Source organism: Cavia porcellus, unplaced genomic scaffold (assembly GCF_034190915.1).
Source record: "Cavia porcellus strain 051 isolate PalLab524CR breed Dunkin Hartley unplaced genomic scaffold, mCavPor4.1 scaffold_1, whole genome shotgun sequence".
NCBI classification, from domain to species: Eukaryota; Metazoa; Chordata; class Mammalia; order Rodentia; family Caviidae; genus Cavia; species Cavia porcellus.
Window position 1 is genome coordinate 19,810,975 of NW_026947484.1, and position 17,846 is coordinate 19,828,820.

The 17,846-nt window shown below is 37.0% G+C and overlaps 1 protein-coding gene and 1 long non-coding RNA gene across 2 annotated transcripts in view; one reads left to right on the plus strand and one right to left on the minus strand.

Moving 5' to 3' along the window:
• Cul3 (cullin 3) overlaps positions 1 to 17,105 on the minus strand; it is an 80,795-nt gene extending 63,690 nt beyond the window's left edge. The window contains exon 1 of the mRNA XM_063246031.1: positions 16,710 to 17,105. Within this exon, the coding sequence (XP_063102101.1) occupies positions 16,710 to 16,775 (66 nt within the window). The 5' untranslated portion in view covers positions 16,776 to 17,105. The remainder of the gene's footprint in view (positions 1 to 16,709) is intronic.
• A 289-nt stretch (positions 17,106 to 17,394) lies between these two features.
• Positions 17,395 to 17,846, plus strand: part of LOC134475455 (uncharacterized) — a 118,643-nt gene continuing 118,191 nt past the window's right edge. Inside the window, exon 1 of the long non-coding RNA XR_010046587.1 lies at positions 17,395 to 17,645. This is a non-coding gene — a long non-coding RNA (uncharacterized LOC134475455). The remainder of the gene's footprint in view (positions 17,646 to 17,846) is intronic.

A 17,846-nucleotide genomic window follows, 5' to 3' on the forward strand; every position in this document is an offset into this window, starting at 1 on the left:
GATCTCATCCACTCTCAAGGCTCTAAGTCAATCTCAAAATTTATATATCCGGGCTAGGGGTTTAGGTCAGGGGCCTAAGTGCCTGCTTGGTAAACGCGAAGCTGTGTTTGATCCCCAGTACCAAAAAAAAAAAAAATTATATATCTTGTTTGGCCCTCTCCTTTGCATATCAACCTCACATACCCAACTACTTAATTTTTTATTGAATGTCTAGTAAGCAACTTCAGTTTATCAAGTCTAAAACAGAAGTTCTACTCTTTTCTCCTGGGGCTGCTTCCTTTGCAATTTTCCCAACTGAGCAAATGTGCACTTCATAATTCCAGGTGCTAAGTCCAAAAAGTCTACTCTTTGCTTACTTCCAACCCCACAGGAAATTCTGTTGTCTCCTCAAAACATAACTGAATACAACTCCTCACTACGTCCAATGTTACTACCACGGTTCAAAGTACCACTATTTATCTTCTCAGATTTATTATTACGATTATTATTCCTGGGCAACCAGAGTGACCTTCTGAAAACAAAAATCAAATTACGTCACTTATCTGCTCACAACCTTCTTTTATTTATCTTGGAATTAAAAATTCTTACATGGTCTTTCAAGTCTTACTTAATCTGATAATCTTTCAACTTCATCACTGATCTAGCTCATTCCATGCACACCAGCCTCCTTACTGTCTCTTTTGGAAAGGTAAGCAGGCATACCTCAAGTACTGGCATAGCTCAACTCTTCACTCAACTGTCAACTTACAATGTAGTTTTAAATGCCCACCCTAAATGCCCATAGCAGCATTTTCAAACCCACAATGCTGACCTAGAAATTCAGCCACATATTCTGTATTGTTTTTTGGTCTCTCTTCCCTAAGCCAAATGTTAGTTCCATGAAAGCAGGGTCGGGGGTCTTTTTTTTTTCCTTTTTAAAAAAAATCCCTGTATTCTTCAGTCTCTGAAGTGATGAAATACTCATACAACATACAAGCACATATACAAAACAACAAACAACAACAAGCACTCACAGTTGCTGAATCAATAATTTTCCATTAATATGTGACTAAGGAACCCTTTTTACGTCACAAAAAACTTGCAAGTTCTACACTTACAATCTGATTAATGCTACCTGAACTGGTAAAACTTACTGAGTTAGTAGAGTCCTTCCCAAGTCATATCTGAAGTAGGCGGATTTAAAGAAAGAGTAACAAAGTTTCAGTCATCCTAGCTCTAAAATACCAGCTTAACTCTCTAAATCAAAGAAGACCTTAAAGCTGATGATTCAAATTACATTGTTCTAAAGTGTTCTGTAGAGCTTTAAAAAAGGAATGCTTTAACTTTTACTCAGATTCTATTAAAATCCTAGGCCTACTAGATCTACAAAGTGATTTTAGAAGACAGTACCAACACCTTAACTACTGTCAATTTTTACCATATATCCCAATGTACACAATATTATCCACATAAAATGTAAAGATGTGGTTATCTGTGTGCTTTTTCACAAAAGATATACCATATATCCCAATGTTCACAATATTATCCACATAAAATGTAAAGATGTGGTTATCTGTGTGCTTTTTCACAAAAGATTATAATGGTCTCAAACACTCCATGTATGTCACATGGTTTTAGTCTGATGATAGCACATGTTGAGTTTATAATAAGACAAACTTATAATACTCAGGGCATTAAATAATCAACATATTAAACAGAACATTCAAAAAAATTTCAACAAAAGAGCTGATGTGGACTAACAACTCCGGAGATATTTTTATTGCTAATCTTTGAGCAAAATGTCAAATGATTATTTCAGGCTCTATGGAATTCAACATAAGCTAAAGAAGCATTAAAATGTCTCTGCAATATAAATTACTCGTTTCTATTATAAGCTAATACATTTTAAAATATACGTCAAGATGCTTCAAATGTTGTAAAAGTATTCTCACATTACAAAACTATGTTTAATTTACATAAATTAAAGAACTGTGCTACTATCCAAGACTGTCTATAATATTCTCAGTGTTCATTCCTTAAAATAATGACAGTGCCATGGACAACTACTGTGTATATTCTGGTAATTACTAAAATATTTTCAAATAAATGAAAATAATCCCAAAGAGATCTAATTACAAAAATTACAGAACTGAATTTAAAACTCAAGTATTCCAAAATCTAAAACATTGGACTCACATTTCACTGTGCTAATACAATAAAGTAGTATCAGATTGTGAGACATTGATTACATAGAAAATGTAGGTTTTACTGTCAGGTTAGGATTTGTGCCCTCACTTCAGTATAAGCCATATGTCCCTTGGCAAGTGATTTAAACCCCCTGAACCTTGATCTCTTCACTTACTCCTGTATCCAACTGTCTACTACATGTCTCTAACCAAATGTTCCAGATACACCTAAACCCATCATGTCCAAATTCCTGTCAAAAACCTTAGGCAAGGGGTGCCTTAAAAGGAAACACACAATTCAAAATTTAGTAGCTTTCTTACTAGATTGCCCCCTCCCCACATCACCCACCCAATATGTTATTTTTGACCCCGCTTTTGCTGGATCTTTTTTTGATTATTCACACATCCTCTGAACACAGTTAAGGTATTCCAGCCTCCAGGAATCATTCTCTTATTTTCTCAAACAAATACTATATTTACCACTATCTTTCCATATTATTCCAAAATCAAGTCTGTGCATTTTCTTTCATCAGCCTATGAAATTCTTAAGGGATTAATAATTTTCTTTAATACCATTTAGATGTCAATAAACCAATGTCTGCTGAATGAATACTATTTTGCCTATTTTATACCAAAGTAATTTTGAAAACATAAACATTGCAGCAATTAATCATTTTTTAAAATAACCAAACGTCCTTTCCAAGTAGAAATACAGTACAAAAAAGTAAACACTTTCTTTTCCTCTAATTTCTTATCAGGTGGCACTTTGCGATTTTCCTATTTACCTTAATAAAGGCCTCAAAATGCCACTTAATTATTCATTTTATATATAAGAAAAGATTAAGTGGGAAGAAAATAGTCAGCAGAATAGGTACTTAATAAGATCATAAGCTTAATTTCTATTATCCTAAACAAACAACTGTGAAAACAGTACCAAATGCAATAGGCGGCCAGTACAGATTCCTACATATACTAAATGCATGATTTGTTCTCGGCCCAAAACAGTCAACACCGGTAAAGTAATTGTTACTGCTGAACCTTATCCCTCACTCTTATATCCTGGACACAACATTAATTTCCACTGAAACTTCTTACTGATGCTCAACTATTGTATCAATATATTAACCATAAAAATGTCTATACACAGGAAGTGATGAAATTTAAAGGCTCTGCTTTATATAAAACATTTAAAAACAGCAATAAATTCTTTTAAACTAGTCTCAATTATTAAAGACCTTAATTCCACTGATGAAACTGATTTACTTAGGTTGCAGTAACTACAAAAACACTCAAAATCTGGCAACCAAGCCTTCAGAAAAACAAAATAAGAAAATGCTGTAAAAGGTGCATCCTCACATAACAACACTCACTCTGAATATTTAATGTGTGTTATCTAATTATGAGGCGCAGACAGTATCCTTTCCACACAAGATGCTCAAGTAAAAAGCTACCAAAAAACAAATTCATGTAACAGGAAAAGAAACTAAAGTTTTCTTAAAGGGAAGATATAATTAGAATATGGAAATGCTTAAAGTTTAGCAAGACTTTTAACAATCAAAGATTTTATTTCTTAGAAATGACTTTGCCCCCTTACCTTCCACCATCCAGGATTATAATTTCCTCATTAGTAAATATCAATAACAAAGATAACAGTCTTTGTTTTCTTTCAAAGGCATCTCACTGCTCATCAACATTACTTCAAATGATCACAAAATCTTCAAAAATGCCTAAATTTAGAAGGATGTCAGTCTATTATATATTTACACATCTTGAAGCCCCTGCAATTATCAAAAATTAGAACTACATCATGAGAAATTAAAACTAAAATAAACAAAACTGTATTCTTCACATCCACTACATACAAAGGACAAAAAAGAAGTCTTTTAGACCCTTGTGAATAATCATCTACAAGAAGATATGTGGAACAGGGTGGGTGGGGAAAAGGGTGAGAATTTGAAATTCCAAGCAATTCAGAATGACACAGCTAGGGAGGAAAAAAAAAAAAAAGGAAAAATGCTTGATCTTAACTTCAAGCTTCAGCCTCCTAGTTACAAATATCTGAGGAATGGCAATATTCTAATCAGATACAACTAAAAACTCTCATTATGTAAGGAAGCCTTCTCTCAGGCTGTATTTCAGAGTAAGTAACATCTCTTCCTTTAGGTTACCAGATCCCTTGTATGAATGGTACCGTGCCTAGATAATACTCAAAAAAAAAATTATTTGGGTGCAGTCCACTTACAGTTAATGGTAAGAACCAATATCTGTGCAATGATGTATAGCATCTAATAATCCCATTTTTCTATCAGTAATTCCTTAAGCAATGTCAACCATCAAAATAACAGCCAAAATTTCAAACTTTGAGGCAAACCACCAGTAGGGTACTTTCAGACACACTCTGACAAGCTATTAAACTTTCTAAACTTCCCTCACCTGCTCACTGCTGGAGAAAAGGAAGACAGCAAATTATGTGGCAAATAAGAAAGATTATGAAAGCATCAGACACAGCATTTGCTCAGTAAACACAAGTTTGTGTCTTTCTTTAACACTGTTTAGTGATTTAAAACAACAGAGACTACTGATGTTTGGTTAACTGGTTCCTCTTCAGTTACACTGGTTATCAGATGGCAATGGAAGTATGCTGCCAAAAAATTATAATTGCTATCAAGAAAAAAAAGAAAAAGATAAACCTTTGGAAAAGCAAAGCAGCTACCAGGCGTGGTAATTTATGTCTCAATTCCAGCTACTCATGATACTGAGGCAGGAGGATCACATGTTTGAGACCAGCCTGGGCAACTTAGTGAGATGCTGTCTCAAAATTAAAAACAAAAATAAAAAGGGACTAGGGGATAAAGGTCAGTGCTCCTTGAGTTCAGTCAAAAGGGAAAAAAACACAGAAGAGCAAGAAAGAAATACTAAAGAAAAAGAACAGCAACCCAGGAAATTACAAAGTGCAACTAGTCTACATTCAACCAGCCTTTAGTATTACTGAAGTACAGGACAGTAACATGAATTAAGTTACTGACAAAAGCTTCAGTCATGATCTGCATTTCAGTCCTCAATGTGATCAATATGTACAAAAATCAATCTGAAAATTTCTCTGGCAGAATTCAACCCTTTTATTTTTTTTCCAAAAACACAAGGACAAGCTTCCAGATCTACTAAAATCCATTTAACTTAGAATAATTAACTAAGAAGTACCAACAACTCTTTCAACTCTTCTCTAAATGAGTTTTAGATTTATGAAAAAGGTGTGTGTTTAACATTTCATAATCTGAAGATGACTGTAAGAATAAGCAATCACATAACCACAGCTACCTCTTGGCATCTGCAGAAGATGGTTCCAGCATCACAGAAGATAAACTCCAAAAATACTTACATAAAACAGTATTTGCATATAACCTATTATACCCTCCCATATAGTTTAACTCTCATTAGATTAAATATTATATAAATCACTGTTGTATTACTTGGGGAATAGCTCCCCCAAAATTCTCTATACAGGCTCAGTATGGAAATAATTTTTCCCAGATATTTTTGATATGCTGTTAGATGGATGGACTGTATTCTCACTAAGGCACAAAATCTGTTCCTAATAATGGTGCTATTTTCATCACTGATGAGAAAAAAAAGGTGTGAGTGGGTTCCTGAAATATAGTGTATCAGAAAAAATACCTACCTTGACTGGAATTTTTCAAACATTGTACTTATAGATACTTGCTATTAAGAAAATTAGTCATTAAACCCATAAAATAATACTTTATCTAAACTTTGCTGTACCTCAATACATAATTAAATCTCAAACATTAGTATATATGAAATTACTATCATATATATATTTGAAATTAACTCTTTAAGCATTTATCACATAGAAATAATGGAAAAGCAATAATCATGCACGTTGCATGGAATCTCAAAATAGTGTTACAGAGAAATACTTTATATGTAAGTGCATGAGTGAATATGTATTTCTAACCCACAAGCCAAAATTAATTTTAATTACAAATTACATTACTGTCTTTAGCTGAAGTGACATTTTAAAAAAATGAGTATGTTCATCAAGCCTTCCTTAAAAAAAAAACAAAAAACCTCCATGAATGGTAAGATAATATGAAATTGTTTACACTCAAACCAATTACATATAACCTGAAGAGGCAAAAACATGTGAAACCATATCCCAAGCAATAGTTACCTTTGTTTTTGAAGAACACTACATAACTCAAATGTGGTCAAGTCTACCATATAAAATTATCATAGAAATCTGCTATCAAATGCTTGAAACTTCTGTAATACTATTCACTTACACAAAAAAAGAAATATGCAAGAACATAGCTAACTTTCCCACTACTTCACGTGAAGATTTAATCAGCATCACTTAACTACTGTATATCATTAATATTTTACAGAATAATCTAAGGCTGAAAAGCTACTGATTTTTGCAACATCTCCCAAAATATTTTAGGGAAAGGCAAAAAGGAACATACAACATACTGCCCTTCACTGAAATTTTTAGAATTAGAATGAACCTAAGGTAGCCCCAAATTAAAACCGCTTTGCTTTGTTATGTCAAGAAGCACATACCAAGTCAGAGTAATGCAGAAGTCCAAATGTCCTAGGCCAAGAGTCCTTCCATTGTACCATAGCAACTCAAATCAAGACACTCCATATTGAAAAAACACTGTATTTTATATTTAAGTAGGCCAAGATAAACACCGAATTACTCTACCTGTACGTTTATCTCAGTCTGATCAAGAAAAAAAAGAGATTTTAACCAGAAATTAGGCTTGCAGCCAAGCATGGTAGCACATGCCTGCAATCCCAGCTAGTGCGGAGGCTAAACAGGAGGAAGATCACTCTGAGCCCCTGCCTCAAAAATTAATAATAAAAAAGGCTGAGGATATATAGTCCAATGGCAGAACACTGCACTATCATGTGGTCAATCCCCAAGGAGAAAGGAGGGAGAAGTAGAGAAGGAGTTAGTTTCCGTCAAATTCAAATTAGGAGACTACATCCATTGGCTAAATCACCTTCTTTTCTTGTCTTTTCTTGTGTTAAGTAGCAGCAGATTCTCTTCTGGTTATAGTTTGAATAGTGCATGTGTCCCCCTGGATATTCATGTTGAAACTGTATCATCAATATAACAGCATGAAGTGTTGTATCTTCAGGAAGTTATATGGTCACTTAATAAGTGGCCATATAAAAGAGCTGGAGAAAAAAGTGCAGTGTTCCTCTCTGGAGCATGCAGCATCAGAGCCCCATCCTAGAAGCAGAGAGCACCCTGGCCAGACAAGTGAACCTGCGAACACCTTGATCTTGGACTTTCCAGCCTTCAGAAGTATGAGAAAATTAATGCTTAATCTGTGTGGTATTCTGTTCTACAAGTACAAACTAAGATAGATCCATTTCATTTCTGAAAATCAGAAACAAATAAAATCATTTCTATTTGGTAATTTCAACCAAAAAAGAAAAAAAAATGTACACTTCTTTCATGGCTTGTTTGCATTTACCATGAGAAATAAATTATTTTTAATTAAGTAGCCAGTCTATGTGCTTTAAATTCATTATATGGTTTACTATTTTGACATACTCTAAAAGACAAAAAAATTAAAGATTAAATATTTAAGCATTTTAACTGAACTATGGTCAGCCTTGCAATTTAAAATGATTACTTATTTTATAAATGTCAAAGTTTATGTCTTTGTTATGATTCTAACTACTATTCAAGTCCATACATTCTAAAACCCTCTCTGCACAACTTATATATCCCAATTTTTCTAAATACGTATTTCAACTAATTCAAATTTTTAACTCTTATTCCTTTGTAACAAATGTACTTGATTAGTGAAGCTTAATTAAGCCTGCAGAAACTCCCAAGTTCCAGAACATGACTTTGAATTCTTTTTTTGGAAGAGCACTATATTACACTGAATAAGCTTTAGGGACTGTGGGTCTGTACCTCCTTGTATAAATAAACAGGGACATGCGAATTAATTTCCCAACACATTCCTATTAAGAAAGCATTTCACAATCTAGAAAATGCTTTAACAATTTAATAGGAGATATGGTAAATGGTAAGATCTCTGAGTCAGATACACCTGGGACTTGAATCTCAGTTCTGCCCTTTATTAGGTATAGGTGTAATATTACACATATTTTACAATCATTGAGCCCAGCTAGATTTCAAGCAAGAGTAACAACATCTCAACTTAAAAAGTTTTGAAATTTTGAAATAATTAGCTCAAAATACCTAAACAGAACATAATACAAGGCAGATACTCAAGAAACTGTACTTAGTTATCTTTACCAAGCTAACTATCTTTATTAGACATGGAAAAGAATCAGATTAGAAGGAAAAAGGTTTTCAGCATTACTGTGGAGAGGATAAAGCAAATAGGAGAGGCTAGGAGTTATTGCTTTAGATAAAGAGTATCTCACAAGCAGAATGAAACTTCTCTTAGCAATGACGACTTACTTTCACAGAAAAGTTTCTCTAAGGAATCTTGTATTTTCTTAAAGCAGGTTAAGTTTTCTTTTGAAGTCTTTATTCATTTGCTCAGCAGTAAATTTTCTCACTTAAAACAACAAAGGTAGATCCATTCTTTTCTCTATTTCTAAGTCCTAAATGGATGTCACTCAAATCCATAAGTCTTATTTGCATTTCAAACTTTAAAACTGACTTTAAAAACAAAAACGAATGCTATCAAGTAGCAAACTCTGGATTAAGAGTTAAAGCAACTACAGGATCAGTTCTCAATGCTTTATTAACTGGTAGCAGACTGGACAAGTAGGACTCTCATCTTTGAAAAGATGAGATCCTAAAGCAGTTTAGTAGAACTTTAAAAAATGCAAAGTTAATACAAATGGCAACACAGAAGCAGCTCGAAATGATCAGAGGAAGACTTTGAAAATACTCTATTCCTCCAGGTTCCCTATGAGAGTTTTGGTATGAATTTGAATATGATAGTCTTACAGGAAACATAATATTATTCTTAATTGAAACTTCTGAGCTTATAATCAAGAAATTCTTTTAAATATCTCAGACCACTATTAGAAAGCAGCTAGTTTCTCATGTTATCTACTCCTTGCAATTCTGTAAAACACTGCTATAGTTCCCATTTTAAAGCTGAATAAACAAACCAAGTAATATTCACTGAACATTGCTCACTACGTGTTGGATCTTATTATGTTGTACTGAAGATCAGTGCGAAAGACTTGATACCACCTCTCTAGAATATTATGCTCTTAAAAGAGTATTCCTGGCTTACAAAGGGAGACAGTATGATAGTAACTATGATGAAGAAACTAAGAATATCTTCCTTCTCTGAAACCAGAGGTAAGGAGTTGATAGTAAAGATACACTTTAAAGACTGTAATTGAAAGGAAAAATTAATGAAGAACTTTCACCTACTAACAGTTTTCAGGATAAAGCAGTAGTTCGTTTTCTTGGAGCATTCTCAACAATCAGTTTAAGGACAGTGATTAAATTTTGACTATCTCAGCAGCAAAAGAGAAAGCAAGAATACTAAAAACAAAAACTAACAAACACCTGCCCTGAAACATGATCACTACAGCTAAACTAGAGACCACTACTGTGATTTTCAAAAACACTGCATTATGGCTTAGGAAATATGAGCAGTAAAGGCAGACAAGTTCAAAGTTCCAAGATGCTTCCTGCTGATAGTGGGCAACTGGTAACATAGGAGGCAGTGGTAGCACTAGAACTTGGGAGAAAGGACACACGAACATGAGGAAGAAATGAGCAAAAAGTACAACACAATAACCCAATAGTGATGGCAGATGCCAGCAATATCAATACTGTGGAAGGCTGAGATAAGAAGAGTCCTGAGTTTCAGCCCCATCTGGGTAATTTATTGACTTGTCAAAATTAAAAATTAAAAAACAGCTGGGACTGTAGATCAGTACAAAGACTCAGGGCTGGCAAATCCCCAAGAGTGCTAACGAACAAACGCTTGCATTTATTTATAATGCTTAGTAAGTGCCAGGCACTATTTTAAAGACATTATAGTAACTGTCTTTAAAACAGTTTCATAAGGTAAGTACTATACAAAACATGAAAACAGGAAGAAGTGATTTGTTCACAAGTCACAAATCTAATAAAGGAACTAAGACAATGCAACACTGGATGGTTTTATAGTTTCTAAAGTAATGGGATAACAACAAGCTCCAAGATAAGCTGAAGATCACTGTAGCAGAGGCCAGGACTATTTGATCACTATTGTAGACTCATGCTTGACTCACAATAGGAAAACAAAATAAATGTATTTTAAATTGAATAAATGAGTATCTATGCCCACATGCAATAGCTCCAATTAAGATTTGAACTAGAAAATGTCTGTGAAGAAGGTATTAAAACCTTCTATGAGGAAATATGAGTAAAAAGCTCATAAAGAGCAAAACAGTTCTCAAGAGACGGAGCCAAAAATAAATAAATAAAAACGATGATGGGTGCAGCAATAAGCAGCATTTGAGCCCAATGACTGAAGATACTTCTAGAATTTAAGTCTGTATCCAGTCAGGTTTCAGATAGCAATAAACAGAACTCTAAGAATAGTCTATAGAGAAGTTAATTTATCTGCAATGGAAGTAGGGGAAGGCAGTATATTTTGCAGCATGCTCAGAGGGAAGGCTGAGATGCAGAGTCTCAGTAGAGGAAGTAAAATGTAGAGTCCATCTAGTGTACAGGAAAGACTGGATCAAAGATTTAAATCTTCCAAACTTGATTCAGGGTTAAAGCCAATACATCACACTGCCTTTATTGTCAAGTCATTACTATTTCAAAGACTGAGACTATCTGTCTATGGAAAAATCTATCATTTACTAGCACTCACAATATGCTAAATGTTTTGTAATTCAAAAGAGTGCCTAGTATAAGCTTTGACAAAAGCCAAAATCATTTCAGGAGTAATACCAAAGGGGTGGAAAAAAGTACTAGAGATTAAGGGCACAGGAAAAAAAGCAAAGAAAAAAAGGAAACAAAAAACTCAAGATACACATTTACTCCTTTAATAACACTACCTAGAGTATGTGTGTTTCATTAGAAATTCTCTGTTTTGAAGTTACCCCTCAAGAACCAGCAGCATTCCCGTGCAAGTACACAATCTTTATCTTTTGGGACTGATTTATTGGAGTGGTTGGTTCACAAACTGGCTCTACAAATTCTTCAAAACGTAAGATTCTAGAATTTGTACCAAAAGAAAAAAAAAAAAAAAGCAGCATCACTAAGATAAACATACTACATTTCAACGTAACTACTTAGAAAAGCAGTATTTGGGGCAGACGAAGTAGCTCAGTGCAGGGACCTGGATTCAGTGCTCAGCACCAATTTAAAAAGTTTCTTTAAGGGGAGAAGTGAGCAGCACAGGCCTGTGATACCTGTAGCACTCTGGGAGACTGAGGTACAACTTACTGAGTGACTTGTGCCGGGGGTGAGGGAAACGAGTGGGGGGCCAGGATCATGTCTCAAATGTTGACGAATCAATAGTGAACACTATGCTGAACACTATGAACACTAAGGTTTGAAACCTTTGTTTTATCTATTGCATAAAAATTCTCTAAGATTAGTTCATTTAATATTTGCATTTACAGAGGACAAAACTAACCTAGAGCTGAAGTAACTCATTAAGGAGTAGAACAGCAACAAAGAGACGTGGCTGGTGGTCAAACTGTGGCATGCTATAGTCCACACTTTTAACATCTGTGACTTAAGCCCCGTTTCATTTTAGTCATATTCCTAACACATCTGTTGAATACATTAGTGTAAAACTAAAAAAAATTTTTTATGAACCACCCAGTTTTATACTTATAAATAGAAAAATGCAAGGTAAAGCATTAAAGTACCCGTTTAACTTATGAAGTTAGAAATACAATATGTGGGTTAAGATTCTGCGACAGGTAAGTTGAATTGATAGAAGCTTGAGAAGTATAACTCTCAAGAGCACTCACTGTAGGGCCAGACTGCCTGGGTAAAGAGTTCTACTTCTGTCACTTGCAAGTAAATAACCTTAAGCAGATTACTTAACTGCTCAAGGCCTCATTGGTAAAAAGGTAAAAACTCTGTGAATATAAAAAGTTTAGTCATATAAATCAGACAACAATACCTGGCACATGAGAAGCTAGCCATCATTCCAACTTTTCTGAACTAGGATTCAGTAACATGTGTTGACCATGTTCAGCTCAGTAATTCCAGTCACAAATGAGTTCAGATGTTTTGCACCTAAACTCACAGTTGCAGTCTGTGTAACAGAAACTTTAGGTACTATGAAGTATCATACGGCCCATAGAAATATTTTAAAAAATATTTAGCATAAAAATTTAAGTGCAGTAAGAAACTTTTAAAAAAGCATTTAAATGATACAGAATGTTAATTTTACTATAAGCACATGAAATTTTACACAAGCATATGAAAGATTAAATAGAAATATATCAAAATGTTAATATTGTTTTGTTTCCAACTAGTAGAATTACAGGTGATTTTTACTTGTATATATTTACCAAGTTTTCGATCATGAATTTGCATCACTTTTTATAATCAGAAAAGGTACTATAATAATTCTTTGTTTTGAATACTACAATAGAATACTTTTCACCATACTGACAGAATAATACTAATTGCAATTCATGTTTTATCTCTGATTTGTTCTTATTAGTAAATACACTTAGTTTTGGACTGATTTTACAATAGATAAAGAACTACAAAATATCCAGTAGCTTGCATATCAAATCTAACTAATCTGCCAAAAAGATGGTCCATACAATCTTGAATGTAAATAACAAAAAGCCACCTCTAAGTTCTCCCAATTCAAAGAAAACAATATAAAATTACTACTTTTTCCGGCCTTAATTATGTAGACTTCAGGAACTACAGAAACATTTTCTAGTTAGCAATGTCTTAAAAAATGATACACAAATTAAGCTTTCCTTTTGTATCAATTCAATATTGGTACAAATTATTTCCCAGGCTCTTCTGAAATGCTACTTAAGCAGATAATGCAAAATAAAAACTTTACTCATAAAAAACATTCCTTCTCCTTTGAAACTTATAAAACTAAGGATGTACTACTAATAACTATTAACATACCTGGCTATCCCAGAACTATTACAATAGGTCTAAAACTGTAAACAACACTCTCAAGAATCTGTTACATCCTATTTTTCTGTAGGGAAAGAGAATGAAAAATATTAATTCTCTGTTCTCCTCTAGGATAGCTCCAGGTAGCTCTATGAAGCAATTATCTTTTATAAGAAAAAGTTTCTGAGGCTCAAAGCTGTTCCCCAACTGTATTTACAACACAGTAGGCAAATACTACTGTAGCTAGAAGAAAAATCAATTGATTTTCCTTATTCTTTGTGCTATTAAGCACAACACAAGTGATCTTAAAACTCACTTTCACTAATGTCAGTGTCTGAGTTCCACCTAAAACCTACACATCATCATATATGCTACATGCTACACTAGTGGAGCTCACCCAGAGTTAGGGTAGATCTGACATTCAGAGAGTCATTCTTGTCACATTGAAAGGGCTTCATAAAGAAGTAAAATTATTTCCAGGACCTCAAAGTAGAAGTCTTAAGAAACAACAACAACAAAAAAACACACTCTAGAGATAAATCACTTTCATATGTCTCCTAAACTCTGATAGTGTAGCCAACATGCAGAAGATGACACTTTCATTCAAATACTACCCCCTCCAATTCCAACCAAGCCTGTCAAACCCTCAGAGACAAAAACCTGGAGAATACCTAGAGGGGGAATGTTCAAAGGTAAGAAAAAATTTTACAGCAATTATTCCTACAAAGTGGAACAAAAGCTCAGGAGTGCAATACAGCAAGGAAGAAACTTCTCACAGAGAAATTATTAGTCCAATTCCATCTGATTTCCAGGGGTTGGTTTTACTATGGTCTGCTTCCTAAAAGAAGGCTTTGCTGTGGTTTTGTTGTGGCCTTTGTTGTGACTTTGTAGACACACATACACATATTAATTAAAAATCATCAACAAAAAGATACAAAATGAGATATTTTGTGTAAAACAGGAAAGTCTATACAAATTGAAATAAACTTTTCATCTACCAGCAGCCCGGTATAACCTTAACTTCTGTGAACAATGAGAAGTAATAACTGGTTAATCTGACTTAAGATACTCAAACACTAAAAATAATCTGCTTTTACTGATGGAACTTTATTTGGAGTAGTACGTATTTATAAAATATTCTGTATGTTTACTTACTACCCTTTTGCAGTGAAAACAATCTCAAACATTTTTATATTTTTTACATATCAATTTTGTAAAATAAATCTAAAATGAGTACTCTGACTTTTCATTAAACCACAATTCCTCATTAAACCAAAATTATAGTAACTATCCAAATGGTATATGTAAGATAAAGTTTTAAGTATGTATACATAACCATAAATAGTATTTTTCTTTATGAAATACTACTCACAGCTTTTGACTAGCAACCCATGCAACCTATAGTTATGTACAAGACTGCTAATCTGAAAGAAACTTTGGAGGTCTCAAAGTACTCAGACACTTAGCAAAGGATAAATATATCAATAAAATGTATCACTGAGGTATATATCTTTAATGAAGGCCCATGCAACTGTAAGTTTTAACACTTATATGTTAAAAATTATTTTATTATTATTTTAATGGAAACCGGTAAATGATGTATTTGTGAAACAATAATGAAAAACTTTTAAGAATTAACAATTATTAACCACTAAAATACCAAACCCTAGAGATTTGACTTCATTGAGGATTTCAGAAAAGTTACAGAGCAACAAGTTAGTCAAAAAAGATCCTAATTAGTTTAAAAAATAATGTTACTATGGACAGCAAAGAGTTTCAGTACTGTGTTGACTTTTCACGTAATATTCCAGGAAGTCTTCTTCTAAGAGAGTAAGCTCTCTCCTGCTTCTCACCCTCAAAAATACTAGATCCGGAAAGTAGTTTTTCAAGCTATGGTTGATAAATCCATAACCCGTGCAGTAGTGATTAGCACAAGGTTCTGTATTACTTGAACCAGTGAAGGAATGGGAAAAAAAAAACAGGTAAGAGATGTCAAACCTTAAGATATCAGAGTTAATCCATATTTTAGCCAAAAACGTGAATTACAAGTCAAGACTTCAAAAATAAGAAGCCTAACAAAACATTTCCTAGAAAACTTGTTTTCCTAGAAAACGTTATAAAATTTTAAGTAAATCTAATTCTGCTAAGAAATGGTCAGACAATAAGTAATTGTGAGCTGATTTAGTAGGAAAACTGACATTACAAATTCTTAAATCCAGCTCTTTGCCCAATTATAAAGAAAAACATACTTAGGAACTTCCTTAGTGCTCTTGTCAACATTTCTCACTTTTCTAATATCGTTTTTCACATTGACTTTGAAAAAAAAATTTCTAAGAGAAAAAAAATTCAAACACTCAAATCTCATTTAATTAGTATCAAAAACAAACCGGAAGTTTCCGCACATTAACAGCAACACACTCCTTAAAATTTCACGAAAAAAAATTTCACAATTATGTATTTGGGTGTATTTTTCAAATTGTAAGACTTCAAATAGAGTCTCACGTTCTCTAGGACTAAATTACTTACTCAATGGGAGACAATTTTACTTTTTCCAGAAAAAAATATACTTAAGAAAATGAATATAAATCCCCTTCCCCTGCCGCGTGATGTATTAGTCTAAGAAGGGAAACCACCATTCTTCTCTAGTTTTACTCTAAAACTGCTTGCAAATTGCTATTCTATCTTGCCTTACTACCTACCACTACAGCGACGTGAGCAAGCACGTCCAGTTTTTCCCTGTTACAACAGTGCACTTTAATTGCTTGCCACTGGCCATCTGAATCAGGTCCGGCATGCAAAGTTATACCCCACATACTGAACACCGCAAGCCTGTATAACTCAATGTAATGCCAAAAAGAAAGTTTCTAGCAGTGTGTCTGCTGTCACTAGAGCCAACCGGGTAAAAGCAACTCTGCGTGCCGACTGTTGTTCCTGCCCCCGTCCCCAGCTCTGCTGAGAATGGCCAGGCGACTCCGGAGCAAGAGTTTGTAAAGTGCTCAGCAGGCTGCTGGGATGAAAGGAGCTCCGCACACGCCCGGGTTCGCACAGTGCCACCGACACCGCGCCGGGGACAGAGCCTGGCGGTGTGCTCCCCGCGGAGGAGCAGGTGGACGGGCACAGTCCCTCGCCCCCTCCGGAGCGGGGATGAGTGAGGTTTTAACCCTGTGTGGAAAGTTCCACGCACGCCCCACGCGCGGCGGGGCTGCGGCTCCTTTCTGCAGCGCCGAGGCCGGGCCTCCCGCTGGCCGTGGGGCGCGCGACAGCCGTAGGCGGCGGTGGGAGGCCCGTCGCGGGGCCAGGGACTCCGACGCGGACAAGGCCGGGCCGGGGGGCTCGCGCCCCGCAGCCGGCGCTGGGGGAGGGGCGGCGCCGCGGCCTGTTGGGGGGCTCGGCTCCGGCCTCGCGTGCGGCGCTTGGCCGCGGCCCCGAGTCCGGGGCGCCGGGGCGGGACTCACCGGAAAGGCCCGGATCCGCATCTTGGTGTCCTTCCGGCTGCCCGTGCCTTTGCTCAGATTCGACATGGTGCTCGTCCCCTCCCCGGCGGCGGCTGCGGGTCGCACTCCGAGGCGCCGGTGTCACATTTAAGGCGGGCGGCGGGCAAGGGGCTACGCTGGGGGCGGCGGCGGCCCCCGGCCGAACTGAAGAGCGGGCCGGGCCCTGGGCGCCGCGGCGGCAGCTCGGGCTCCGGCGGCTCGGACGCGGTTGAGGGCTGCGCTAGCGCAGCGGCTCCGCGGGGGTCCCTCTCACGCCCGACTCGGCTTCCTTTATCGCGTTCCTCCGCGATGGCGGCGGCGGCGGCGACGGACAAACATCTCACTGCGCAGGCCGAACGTCCTCCTCCTCCTTCTCCTCCTCCGCCTCAGCGAGACGAGATCCGGCCCAGAGGGTGGAGGGGGGAGGAGGGAGGGAGGAGAGCCGGATAGTGGAGAGATTGGGGGAGGGGGTGGGAGGACGGAGGGGAGGCGGGCAGCCTCGGCGGGGCGCTCGGATCTCGCGAGAAGAGAGCGAGCGCGCTGCCCCGGGCGGGGCGGGGCGAAACCGGAGAGCGGGAGGGCGCCAAGACAGGAGAGGAGGGGGAGAGAGTTGGGGAGGGGGTGGGGCCAGTAGGACGAGAGGCGGGAAAGGGGCGGGGTCGAGGAGTCAGCTGCCTTTTTGAAAGAGGAACGTCGGAGGGCGGGTTCTGGCCAAGGTGGTCCCTGATTGGTGGAGCGCGAAGCGGGTGTTGGGGGTCCTGATCACGTGATCGATGGGCGGGGTGAATTCGGAGAGCCGGACCTGGATTGCGCTGCTGAGCTGGCCTCGTTTGGTCGGGTGAGACTGAGCGTGGGGTGCGAGAAGACTAACTACGTACTACAACTGGTTCCTGTTTTTCTAGGGCACGTGGACTAGGGGTGGGTACTTGCGCGGAAGCCAGAAACTTCAGAGTTGAGTTTGTGCAGGACTCACCTGCAGTGTCGGGAATTAGTGTCCGGTATGCTTACCAAGGTATTGCACAGCTTCGCTCTCAAGTCCGAGCGGTGAACGCGTTACTCTACGAAGTTCCCTTAAACTGCGGAAACTTCAAGTCCTCTTGATTCACTTACTATTGTAGG